Source organism: Falco rusticolus, chromosome Z, assembly GCF_015220075.1.
Source record: "Falco rusticolus isolate bFalRus1 chromosome Z, bFalRus1.pri, whole genome shotgun sequence".
In the NCBI taxonomy this organism is placed as follows: Eukaryota; Metazoa; Chordata; class Aves; order Falconiformes; family Falconidae; genus Falco; species Falco rusticolus.
This window is the reverse complement of record NC_051210.1, coordinates 34,256,633-34,270,877: the sequence shown is the minus strand read 5'-3', so window position 1 is coordinate 34,270,877 and position 14,245 is coordinate 34,256,633. Positions and strand designations below refer to the sequence as shown.

The 14,245-nt window shown below is 38.8% G+C and overlaps 1 protein-coding gene across 2 annotated transcripts in view; it reads right to left on the bottom strand.

The window, feature by feature from the left end:
* The window catches only part of MEGF10 (multiple EGF like domains 10), a 109,941-nt gene that overhangs the window by 75,987 nt on the left and 19,709 nt on the right, over positions 1–14,245 (bottom strand). For both annotated transcript variants that reach the window (XM_037374372.1, XM_037374373.1), the window contains exons 2-4: positions 8,262–8,393; positions 5,375–5,476; positions 3,877–3,977 (exon numbers count right to left, since the gene is read on the bottom strand). In XM_037374372.1, the coding sequence (XP_037230269.1) occupies positions 3,877–3,977; positions 5,375–5,476; positions 8,262–8,377 (319 nt within the window). In that variant the 5' untranslated portion in view covers positions 8,378–8,393. The remainder of the gene's footprint in view (positions 1–3,876; positions 3,978–5,374; positions 5,477–8,261; positions 8,394–14,245) is intronic.

Genomic DNA, 14,245 nt, shown 5'->3' with positions numbered 1-14,245 from the left:
TTCAAAACTTCCCAAGAGGTTCCCTGGAAATCTTCCAAGGGCTGCAGATGGGGGCTGATTTCTGATGTCACTTTGTTGCTTACCAATAGTGATGTCAATGCAGCATCATTTCAACATACTCAGAAACACTGGTAAGAGAGGTATCTGAGTTGCTTAACAGACTTTTTTAAATTTATCATAGCTGTAATGGTGTGGTCTTTTCCATAAAGCTCTTAACAGATTATCTACTTCTAGTGTGATTGTCATCTTATCAGCAGCATTAGTAGAAAGAAGGGGATGCTAAAATTCTGTATGAGTTTGGACAGTTTACAGTACAATGGTTGTTTTTAATCTAGAGAAGAACAAACAGAACAAATATTTCCACACGAGGATGAAAAAGGCCTGTTTGTATATTTTCCATATATAGAGAGGACACATATATTCCAAATACATATTCCACATATACATATATATATATGTATGTATGTATGTATGTTTAGATACATATACTGAATCCAAAGAAAACACAAAAGAGATTTTCTTCAAAAAGTTAAAACATAACACAAGTTTCACCTGTAGAAAGTTTTCAGGAACAAGTATGGAAATTAGAGTCACAATTCCACAGAAATCTTGTATCCTAAGATTAATTCAAATTAATCTGTTCAAACTGGACTCCAAAAGACTAAAAAAAAATCTCACTTAAATTTCAGCCAAGGCTTTTCTCTGGCTGTTGGTCATTCTTTTCCTTTGTAAATACAACATTTACAGACTTCAGCAACATGAGGCTGGCACATTTTTGCAATTCTTTTTGCACTGACAAATAATTCTCTTGCCACTGTAGACAGTGAAATGGCATTACCTCTAGTAAGTACTATCTCTAGAGGAAGAGTGACTGGTGAGAATTCACACTGTAGGTTCCTAATTATTTTTAAAAGGAAGTCACAAGATTTCAATTCATCACTATGTACTGAAGCGTTGAGTCATTCCAAAATCATCTACCATTAGAATTTTCTAATAGAGTTTTCTAAATTGAGAAGTCAAATGAGGTAACAAACAAACAAACTAAAAAAATATCAACAGCACCACAAATATTTTAGCCTTTCAGAAGCATTCTACACTCTCCACTAAGTAAAACATACATTGCATGGAAAATAAAACTACTCTAATGGAAAAGCTGTATGCATTGTGGAGCAGCAACTGTATAAAAGCAGATATCCACAACACTTCAAATGGCTTTGACTCTTTTGCATATAAAAAAGGGGGGAGGTGCATGTGTGTTTTCCAATGCAGTTGCCATTTTCTTGCAGAAAAAGATTTTGTGTTGGCTTTCTGCCAATGATATTTCTGCTATGATAACAGTCCTCCCCATATCACTATCTTACTATTTGATCTCAGCTGACTACATCACACTTGCTTTCCACGTTAAACTGGATGACTAGTATTATCGCAGTATATGCAGGCATCACCTCTCCTAGTACATACAAGTCCACTATGAAGAAAGCTGGTTGGAACGATGGACAGTATGAAGTACTTGCTGCCTTCTGTTAACTAATGGGCTCCCTCATTGCCCTGAATCCTCAGCTCCAACTGAAGATCATAAGGACTGAAGGTCTCTCTATGCCTTCCAGGGCCAGCTATTACAGAATCAAATAAATGCAAGTTAGCTCCACTGAATGATCTTCACTTTTACATAATTTGAAGTCTCAGGGATTCCAAAGTTGCTTCAAAAGTCTCAGCAAATATGTTCCGAATATCAGCATTTGGTAACTTCTTATGTAATAACTAAAAAATTAGTACATCCAATGTGGTCTGAATGTACTAGATTCTGTAATTACTACATATACTATAGCTATGTAAAAGCTGTAGCCACGAGTCTCATCATCAGACCTCTCACTATCAAACTGTTATATACTTCAAGAAGTATACTAATTAATAAAAAAAATAAATATGACATTCATATATGCTGCATAATAACCAAATGTAGTTACAAATTGGTTCTTACAGGTCTAATGCATACACATTAAAAACAAAAAGGTTAAAAAAATTGCCAATCTGATCTCAGATAATCCATTTTTTTAAAGTTCTTTTTTTAAAAATATCATTTTGACCTTGCTTTTTCATGTGCATAAAACACTTTAAATCAAAGAGCATACTGCTGCATTTTCAAATTCCAGGAAGTGCTGTAAAAGAAAAATATAAATTAGGATAGCATGAGATGTTATGACATTGACAGGGTATAATTTTCCAGGGATACAAATAAATCCTGTTGGTCATTTTCAGTATGCGCCTCACAACAAGCAGAGAAGCACAAATTAAGAAACTATTTTGCATTTGTATTGAAAAAATAAATTTAATGTACATACTGATCCTGATTTTCAGGCTCAGGGAAGACCAGAGAATTACCCACAGCACTGCCATCTCCTAAACTGGGTTGCAAAATCCAGTGGCAATGAAAAATCTGTTATACATCATTCCAGAGAACATCTTCCTGGACAAGCTTTTCCATACCTTGATTGCTATGCTTCACCACTGTCATTATAGCCATAAGGCAGACAAAAAAGCAATGAGTATATCTCCAATTTTCTTATTCTCAGCTGTTAAAAAACCCACCAGGTAAAGCAGTGGACCTCAACAAGTCAGGCTGAAAGTGCACTGTTAGAGGGCCAGCCTTTTGCACGCACCTCAGTCCAGGCCCTGCCCCAGGGCTGGTGGGCTCCCATTTGACTTGGGGACATGACACAGAGCTTCACGTGAGAGGAGCCAAAGCAGCTGCTGAAACAGCTCACACGCTGTAGCTTTCCCAAAAAGCTGGCTTTTCACTTTTTCCTCTTGGCAAGACTTGTCCGTTGGTTACCTGTTCGGAAACTGGGTGGCAAGCCCAAGCACAGCCGCTGCATGCCAGAGGCCCCAGCCCCTCACCAGTCCGCTCTCACAGGGCCCAGCATTTCCAGAAAAAATCCAGCTATACTGCCTCAGTCCTTCTGACATTGTTCGATAAGGTTCTGCAGGTTTTTAAGATCTGGTTATTAGAAGAGCTGAAGCAAAACCAAGGAATGGTCAACACCACAAATTACATGAGAGATGAAAGATTGCCCCTGATGAGCCCAGTTTTTCAAGGAGATGAAAAGATGAAGAAATTTCATACCCTGACTTCTGAAAAACTTCACCGTTGCAGTCTGTGCTGCGCATGTGCATTCACAGGGACAAACAATTTGAAATACTATTGATTTCATTTTGCTTTTAGCCCTACACATTTGCCCATCCCTAAGGATACGCTATCCTTCACCACCAGTTACCTGTCACAAGTTCCCTGCTGCCGGTCCTGCCAGCACCAGCAGACACTAGCTGCTCATCCCACTGCATGGCTTCAAACAACCCTGTGTTAAACTATCACACGCTTCCAGGGCTCTGGATTAACACCTCCTCTACATCCATTCTGCCTTTCTAACAGGCTCTTGAATGAATACCATTTTAAGAATCAGACCTTCCTAGGTCTGCACAAGGTTGTACACGACAAAGAAAGCGAGCTGAGCTAAGGCCACCACCAGGCTCTGGACACAGCTCTTCCCTCTTTAGACTTAGGAAGATGTGGAGAGACAGGAGCACGTGCCACACGAAAAGGCAGCGCTGCCGCCTTCAGTACACTTGTCCTGTGCACTTTCCATATGGTCATCAGTTAGTATCACACCAAGGCTGGTTACTTAAGACATCTAAAATCCAATTATCCTGCCATTTGCATATGCAGAGCACCAACTGACTTCAACAAGAGCTGCATGTGCACCACTGATGAATAACCAAGTCCCCATAACTCAGCGTCCTCAAGTCGCCCATCAAAGGGGAGTCAAACCAGCATTGTGAAAAACAAGGAATTTCAAAGCAAAAAGAAGCTAAACTTACGGACACACATTTCCCTGCTTTCATAAAATCCAGGGCAGCACTGGGATTTACGCCTGTACATTGTTTTTTCACCATGTCTGTAGGCAGTACGGTAACTGATCCTAAAGAAAAGAAGGAATGGCTGTTTACATACAATTCATGGTTCAGAAACAAAACAATATATATTCTTACACATTTTAAAAAAACATTCAGGTATCAGTAAGAAGAGAGAAAAAAGGCTCAGAGAGACCTTGATTTATCTGTTGTTGAGTTTAAGAGTCTTAGTGGTTCCCCAGCAAGCCTTATGTCCGTGGGTGGCCAGACAGCAGGAAAAAAAGTTAAGGATTTTGGCTACTTAATTAATATGCAAACCAGAGCATCACTGCCTTCTCCATTAGCATCCCCTATGGAGGCTAAAAGCTGAAAGTACAAATCAGTTTGCTGGATTATTACAGCTATTGGTTTCCAAGGGAAAGACTTCTGGGGACCATCCTCCCCTGAGCGAGTCAATTTTCTAGGGGCAGAGGCGTCATGAGAAAAGAAGTTCTGGCTAAGGCAGGAGATGAGAGGACTCAAAGGAGAGCTGGGGCCTCTGAGCAGTCAGCATCACCACATGCCCCTCTCCAGGGGGGCGGCTGCATTTTGCTGAATGAAGCCCTGCAGGGCTGTGGTGCACAGCACACAGAGAAATCAGCACATAAACCCATCAAGAACTGCAGAAAATATAGCCTCCTTCCAACAGGAGCAAGTAGTATTTACCAGAAGCAGGCTCTCCCACCGCTGTCTCCTCTCTGCTCCCCACTGTGTTCATAAATCTCCACCCCCAGCTCTCCTGGCTGCTGACCACATACTCCACCAAGCAGTACACACATCCCCACACCGCCTCAGACAGCATGAACTCCCAGCAGAGAACAGTTCATATATAAACGGTGTCATAGGTAGGCAAAGTATAATCTCTCTTTGAACTCAGTATCTGCTTTTTACATACTATCTGATCCGTCTCCTCCAGCTGCTCTGCCCCAGGGAGCCTTTCCCACTGCTGATGGCTCATACTTTATGAGCATATCCCTCTAAGGAAAATGCCTTTTACAACTATCATCAGCTTTTAATCATTCACCCCTTGCCTACTTTTTGCAAGCACAAGGAGTTTCCTTTAACAAACCTTTTTATTTTCCTTTCAAGCAGCACACTTTCCCCAGAACATAAGGTAGCAAGCAACAAGGGGTCTCTCATGACATTGCTTAACAAATACACCTTACAGGGTCTGGGGAACTTTTGCACGTTTTCCCAACCCATTTGTTTTCTATTAGCACTCCACAGGATGATACACCCCGATCTGATAATAAAACATACATGACATTGCTTGGACAAGCATTTTACAGTTGACACAGACCACGGCAGTTAGAGACTAGTTACTATAGCTAAAATATCCTACATATCATGCTTGATTTTGACAGACACAAAATCTGTACAAATATCTACACTTAACAGTTTGATAGTATTATCAATTATACATCACCTGTGTCGTGTGCACTTAAACCAGTTTAGGATGTCAGTACAACTAGTGTAGTAAATTTGATCAAAAGGATGCGGATATGACTCTTGCACTGTAACTGAGTAACTGAGGGGAGAAAGAGAGAGACAGCAGAAAGATTATCAAGCAAATCCTTTCTACTCCAGTCTGATTTAAGTCATTTACAGAGTCCTGGTCTAGAACATAATAAATATAACAAAATATTCATGTGTAACAAAAACACACAGGTAGTTCAGGTTTAAATAAATCATGAATCAGCTAACTTTATAAAATAGAAGATATCAATTGAAAGGTTTTCCTTCCACGAAGCAAAGAAAAATATATATGTGGAGAGCCATCATGTCTCTACTGTCTAGCACATTTGATGAAATAGTACTACTAGACATTTAAATAAAAGTAATGTGAGACTAATTCAAGGAAAAAAACAAACACCTGTGTCTTAAATGAGCAGCAAATTGAAGTAGTGTGTAGTACATGTTCTCCCGTGGCAATAAACTTTTACTAACATCACTGGATAGCTGGAAAACTAATTAGGAGCCAGAAATATAGGTTTCTTCTGTTATCATACAAAATAGAAAAATCTCACCAGATTTCCTGAGGAATTTCTTTTAAAAACTGTAGCTGTATCCATAGCAAAACATATTTATCAGTAGTGGAAAAGTTTGCTAGTGTACTTGGATACTAACTAGGTGTTAGCAGAGAAACAGACCTAAGTAATAATTACTGAAAAATTATATAACCATTATACCATAAAACACTGTCTATTCAGCAATCAGAAATGATAAAATATTAAAGTCCATACCTTATTTTGTTTACCAGCTAATTTTTAACAGAAAAACTTTTCTTTTTCCAGAAATGGTACACTGAAGTCCTACCGTTATTTTCTGCCAAATTATGAGCACAGTGTCCTAGAAATAAATTCACATTCTGAAGTCCGGGGCCTGCAGAAATGTCAGTGGGGCAAGAGGAACAGAGCCCTGATGCAAAAGGAAAAATATTGAATCCTAGAAAACTCTCCTGCAAGCTGTTTGTGCTTGCAGTCAGTCAGTCCTTGATTGCACAAGGGGCTAGAAAACAGAGACGCATGGCACATTAGTGCAGTGGACTAATTCCCAGGACCAGCCAAAACACTTACTAACTGTGTAGCCGGCTCAGTTTTCATTCACTTTCACTCACGTCCTTTCCGACCTCTTAGCACCTATTGCAGCGTAACAGCTACAATCTCCCCTTCTACTGTCATCACCTATACTGAGGGAACACACATCCAGACCCACTTACTCTGACCAGAACGTACTCTCTGCTTTTCCTACATCCATGTGAAGGCAAACAACCCTAATCCATCCAGCTGTCCGACTTGGTCCAACAAAACATCAGTGGGGTGCCAAGGCTTGCCCAAGGCTCTGCGCTCTTTGTTCAAGGCAGGGCACACTCTACCCCTTCTTGCTGCGATTGCGGTTCATTTGTAAAGACCATTTTACTACCAGCTGGGGTAGATTATTTAAAGTATATAGCACTTCCAGTGACAACAGCAGTGAAGAGCTTGTAACTGGGGTTTTACTTTTTCATACCTGCATACCTTTGTCACCTACTCTGAGCAGAAGTGTGAATGTTTCGGTGAGTTTACTTGGGAGTTCCTCCCCATTTCTGAAACTCATCAGAAGGAAAAAAGTTCATGCAACAAAATGGGTACGCTTGCTAGATATATTTTTCTTTCTGTAGATCTTGACTAGCTTGTTTTAAAATATATTATGCAATGTAAATAGTTGGGGGGGGAGGTGTCCCATTTTGCTTTTGCTACATTGTAGCTTCCCTCAAAACCACTTTTATCTATAAGAACAGTAAATAAATCATACAAAAATACAGAGCAATTTCCTGTAACATTGTGTCTGAAGACTGTAAACAGCTATTTGGTATGGTAACTACTTCATATACACATTGTTGTATCAGCCAAATTGTAGACAATGGTAGGTGCAGAGACTCCAAATGCTTCACATGAAGCTCAGATAACTTGCTGTGGAAAGTTCTTAAGTGATTTTTTTAGACGGAGGGAGGGAGAGAGAGAGAAAAACTTCACAAAAAAGTAAACAAAAACTTTCTTTGTAAAGACTGAGCCATACAACCACAAATAAATGTATAGTGTCTTAGCAGCACTCCCACAGATTAAAGATAAAACAGAGTTTACCTTAAATGCAGGAAATACTGATGTCCTCAAGTGAACAGTTAAGCCTGTCTTAAGGACTAGCTGATCAATTACTGGCGTAATAATAACAATGAGACCATAAGGCTTTGTTTCACTATTGTAACCTTTACACAAGAAAAGAAGCACTGCTAACCCTTGTGGCTCAAAGTCTCCTACTCACTGTGGCATTCTCCTTGCAATTAACATGAAATCGGGTGAACAAACAGACTGACTAAATTGATAAATTTCTGTATGTTATAAATTTCTGAACCTCATCAAGGAATTAAACAAATCTTAATTCAGATTCTGTGAATGTTGAATAGGAAAGAATCAGCATAATCAAATTTGGCCAAACTCCAATCTGGTTAATTATATTTTGCATATGTAAAAGATTTTCATTTAAATTGAAGAAAGCTATTTTTATTCACTTCTTGTACCCAGATGGTTGTGTAACATTACTGGTGCCACTGTAGAGGTTTTTGCATTCTAAACCCTACAGCAAAGACTGCATTTCAGTCCAGTATGAAAGAGCCTTTTATATATCCATGAACTTACCTTGCCCATGCAGTAATGCACTTTTTTTTCCTAGTTCATAACTAAAAGCTTTAAATAATTTAAAATGTGCCAAGTGAAATAAAACAAACTTATTACAATCAGAATTTGTGTCATGAGTTTTCCAGAAGAACATATTACCTTTCCCAGTGGCTACACACATTGGGATCTTCCAGATTCAAAGATAAAGCTGTCCCCATCCAATGGTACAGGAGTATGACAGGGAAGCCAAAAAAGGAGTTCAAATGAAGAACCATCTTTCCAAAAAAGTGTCTGTAAGAGAAAATATTTATAATATGTCAACAACAGTATACAAATTATAAACAAGCTAAAAGTATTGACCCATATATAATCTACATATATGATACAAAGCAACAGTTACTTCAAGAAACACACATTGCTTGCCTAGCAGCAGCTGTACCCTGCCCATGTTGGAAGACGAACCCAAATCTAGTAGTTTCACATGAGTGGCAGGGCAGTCAGCTGATAAATAAACTACATTTTAGAGGCCCCGCTGTGCCATTAAAGTGCAGACAGCCAGGCTCAAACTCCACACCAAAACACAGACCTTCAACTTAAAATAAGGGCTGTCCTTTGCTCATGACCACAGGTTCAGCTGATGGCACACCATCAGAAATCCTACACATCACTTACTCACAGGAAGGGTTTCTGCTACTCCATTCATTGCCAGCAGCACTCCCAATCCCTGCAGCTTACACCAACTTCTTAAAAAAAACCAGATGCCGCTTCTTAAGCAGCATCTTTTGTAAAATACTCTTCCCCAAAATTACACAGACTTCATTACTTGGCCTCCCTAAGGATGCCTGAGCACACAGGACCCAGGCTAGCAAGGTGGGTGATGCTCAGGGTCTGTTTGGGAAAGGCTGCACACTAACACATGGGCACTACCTCAAGCTGGGTATCTCCATAAACTACCTTCTACCAGCACCCAGGCAGCAGCACCACGTGGACAGATGCAAGTTAAAGGAAAAAAAAAGTAAAGTATGTTCTCCAAGACTCAGAGGGTGGGGTTTTTTTAAATTTAAATATATAAATGAAATTATATATGTCCGTGAATACTCCTTATCAATTCTTCAAGATGCTAAACAATGCTACTGGAAGGTGCAATGCAAGCTCAGGACTTGCAAAAAATTGTGTGGTGTCTTTACTCTACACAACTTTTAATTCTCAGGCAAACAGTTAATCAGGGGGAGGGTTTAAATGACTGCTTTACACTGATAACAGACAGCCTCACATGTTATCATGCATTGTTACTGATCTTTAAAGTTGAATTCCCAATATATATATTCCCAAAAATACCCCCTGCTCTGCCAGTCATACAATTTCCAAATAGAATAAAAATTCTGCTTATAAAAAAAGTTATTCTAATAACATAAAAATCTAAAAGATAATCCAAACACTTTGACTAGGTCAGTCTTTGTTTTCAAGCAAATGATTGTAATTTGCATAACAAAACACTTTTAATCCAACCTGCTATTAATCAAAAAATACCAGAATGAATGCTGGTAACCAGTACTTAGTGAACATTTGACGTTACGTCATTATTTTCACACTAACTTTAACACTATGTGGCTAGAGAGATTAAAAAAATAATAATCATTGAGTCCAATCTGTAGTATAATAAGAAAAGTTTCTAATGAATGTATTTGTTTTGAAATAATACAAATACTTTAACAATGTAAATTAATCAGAAATAGGGTGTTTTTTTTACTTTAAATATTACTGAACAGAATAAAGCAAACCACACCAATAAGTTTAAGAGAAACAAGTCCACTGAGCCATGAAAAAAGAAATTATTGCATAGTCTTATTTTACAATACCTTCTTAAGAAGTCAACATAAAAAGGCTCACAAAAACCCAAACTATTATATTTAAGATATCTGAGGATACAGAGATGATCCCATTTTGCTAAATCCCTCTGGAAAAATCAGAGCTGCTGAAAGACAGTTCATGGTCTGTAACTGTTTCTCTGCAATCACACTGCATAACAGAGCAGTCAATGTGCAGTTGTATAAAACGCAGTAAAAGCAGCTGTATATTCAGCTAATAATTTCAACAAAGTGGTGATTTCCCTCAGTGAAAATAGTCACTTTGATTATGCAGACTGTAAACTATATTTCCTTTTTTTTCTTTTATTCTCAACTTCAGTAACTTTCCTCTTGGATACATTTAACAAAATTTAAAATTAAAAAAAATAATTTGCATGAACCCCCTAGAGTAAAACTTGATTGCATTCCAGATCTTTTGCTTAATTATTAAGGAAAATCAAAACAGAAAATCAGTACAACTGATTAGCATTGCTAAAGTGTTTATATTAGCTATAAAAATGTATATGACTCACTTAACTCTTGCTGTCTACAGTTCACACTGAGATACCCTGTTCAGAGACTGACTTTTCATATTATATATTGCTTAAATTATCTCACCGAATAATACATCAGTATCTTCACCATCTACATGTACATAGTACCTGGGGTTTACATACTGAAAATGCTCATGTTGGAGAATGCCTTCTCTGCGAAAATTAGTAATTAGTACATGATGAGAGAGCAACTCGTGCTGAAACACAAAGCTCCTCCGGTCTCCTACAGCATACTGTATAATTTATGTTCCTGAGCCATAAATGGGAATTTTGCTGCCAGGCATTGAGCATTCTACTGTGAGTAGCCCTGTTGACCCCCTTAAAAAAGAACTTCAGACAGGCAAATGGTTGTTCCCAAAATGCTCTCCAGCAACACGTTTGCTTATATGGGGAGGGGGAAGGTGTTTCTGAAACTTCATACAGGCATTAGCAATACATGTTTTCCAGTCATTTTGAGGGTTAACCAGCATGTACAACTCTCTTGATGCTGACGAATTCTCTGACTTCACAACCCAACACACCACACGACAAATTTAACCTAGCCCATGGCATTTTACTGCCAGGTCTTTCTTCCACTAAAGTGCATGACAGAACATGTACATCTCAACAGAACACTAAAATCTTATGGCTCCTTAGCATTTGTTATGCTCTTTGAGGCAAAACCTTTTTTTAAAAAGTGGTTTTTTTAAAGATGACAAAGCTGCATCTTTACCCTCAACTGGCAGGACCTTCAAGGCAGGTCCTGTGCAATATGAGTTCTGTTTACCTCAGAGACTTCTCTCTTCCCCTGGACTTTAATACAGTCCCATAGTTTAAAAAGGTTAACAGGAAAGCAATGCAGCTCCATGAAGCAACCACAGACTACTCTCTTAAATTTCTGTAATCTAATTAAGGAAATTTAACTCATTATACATGTATTATATCAAAGGAAGATATTAACGAACATCAATAATAGTAACATTTAAAAATTAATCTGATCATCCCACAGCATATTATAATTACTAACAAGCTCATTTTCAAATGGTGTAACAGGTGCACAGGTATCCCAAAAATATACTCCCATAATTTACAGGTACTCCCCTAACATACATTTTAATGTGAGCAGCTACACAAACTAAATTCATCTCGCTAGTACGTACATGAAAAAAACCTGCATATGCACCATATAAACACAGGTGGTTAACCATTACTACCCATCATCTGAGATTTGTAGGCACTTTTTCTGCCACTAACATGCTGATAGTTTTGCACACATTTTGCCTTGGTTTGGGTTTTTCTTCGTATAGAGTTCAGCATCCAAACCAGAGAAAGAATAGATAACAAAAAAAAAAAAAAGGCAAACAAATGCTTCTCCTCTATGTAGAAAACTGAGACATGATTACAAATTAACCTCTCAACTCCCCCAGAGCAGAGCCACAAGCAAAACTCAGGGCACACAGCTCGCCCTCAGATTTGTTGCAACAAAAGGTAAATAAATACAAGTGGAACTGGGAAAGCAGGGGAAGGTAAAACAATGCAAAACGTAAAAGAAGTGAAGGTTGCAAAGTCAAGGTTGTGAACAAGTATTTTTTTGGTCAGCAAAATCAAGTGCTGCTGATGAATTAAGCAGGATTAGAACTGCATGAGCAACAGAGAATAATACGATACAGTTGCTAACACGACACAATGGACCCAAGACCAAGGGAAATGCTGATGTAGCTTTCTCATTACCGTTGCAAAAGCATTTTTACCAATGCAACATAAAAAATGCAGCAGGAGCATGCTATTTAGTTAGAAGACGAACTTCAGAATAGTAAGAGACTTTCATACTCTGTTGGGGTATCTCTAAGGTTTTACAACACTTGTGTCTGCCTTTCTGCAGTGATACAGCACAGGTATGTTGAAGTGTTCTCTGGGCTGTAAATCCCATAGGCTGTTCTTAATTACAAAGCATTAACCTGCATATATACTGAATCCTATTTTAAAAAATCTTCATTCTGTCCATCACAGTTAAACTTTCAGACTGAACTAAACCACACAATCATTACTGCAGGGTCCCTTGCTGGTGCCTCTGCCTCCACACTCTCCAGAGCATGACAAAGCCAGCACCCTGTAATAGACTTAGCGCCTGCTACCCACAACTGGAAATCACAGCTCCAGACAAGATAAAGACTTCCTCTAAAGATTTTCTGATGAAGAATTGTTTGGCCCTTCTCTTCCTGCGCAGTGTTTTTCATAACATTATACTCTCCTCACTCCTGAGGTTCAGCTCCAGCTGCTCTATCAAGGGCATAATTTGTTTATAAAATCATCTCTTGCACTACCAATGTCAGGCAAAGCAAAATCTGAACCTGACCTAATCTTGTCAATGATGATTAGTCCTGTGTTAACATCTCTGAGAAAAAACCTGATTGCTTTTATTGATTACATTAGAGAATTAATGGGTGAAGAGCAGAAGGCTTTTTTCCTTTGGAAATCAGTATATCAGTTTGATGCTGCATCACATGAAACCTCACTCATAAACAAGTATGAATTAATCTGAACAGAGGCATTATCACACAGGCCCTAGACTGGCTGAAGAAGTATAATCACAGCAAATGTAAATAAAGTAACTGGTCTTTTCTCAAATCCTTAAAATATTTCACTCCGAAGGCATCACCAGTTAGGGGAGTTCAGAACAACTGACACACAGACAATCTGGCAAGGCTGAGACTGACAGAAAATGCGTGGGATCTGGACAGCCAATACAACAGTTTGCTAAATGACAACCCAATAGTGCCCTAAACTGAACGACCCTTTCACACCCCTCATGATCAGAGATTACAAGGGCCCTTGTTGATGCAGCTTAATCAAATCTGACCCTCTTAGATTCTGCTTCTTTACTTTTAAACCTCACTGCTCATCCAAACCTGTGCTAACGAACAGGTATGGCCTTAGCCATGCACTCATTGACAACGTGAACCTGCTGGATGAATTTGCTAAATATATGACCAGACATAAAATTTACTAACCCAATCACTGAGCCCTCCCTCAAAACCCTGTATTACCCTAGCACATAAAACGAAGAGCCCCTCCAGTTTTCCTCTTCACATGTTTGTTCTTCTGCAACCTTTTTCACTCCTGAAGTCCCTTTGGGGGTGGCAGCCCCTTATGCCTATTAAGACAAGTTCAGACCTACAAGCCAACACAGCCGCACCCCACGCTTCCCTTCTCACATGCTAGCGGGTCTTGGATGGAGAATCCCACGGAGTCACTCAAACACCAGTTACATCACAGACTCAAATTTGTGTTGGTATCTAAGATTCAGTGAAACAAACTGACACATCTCAAGACTCCAAAGATGTTTAAGATGGACTAAGCACACAAAATGGAAAACCAACTAATTTAGACAGGTACCAGAAGAATAACCAAGTCAGAGGCTGACTGTGCTGCAACAAGTCTCCTTTATGGATACAGATATACTGATACTTTTTTCAAGTGTCATGTTATTAAGAAAACTAAATCACTAACAAATTGTCATTTTTCTTCAGTTAATAGATTATTTTTATTTTTCTCTCTCTCTTCAATTACCAGAGGTTTCTAGGAAAATGAGGTTTATGTAATCACAGTGTCTGTGTATGTGTTCTGGCCTCATGCTCAGTAACTTCTAAATGCATTGGCCATTTAAACTGGAGTTTGCAGAAGTGAAGAAGTCTTGAATTTTCAAATTCCAGAAAATCCACTGATACCTCACAAGTCTGGAGACCAGGCATTATTTACCCAT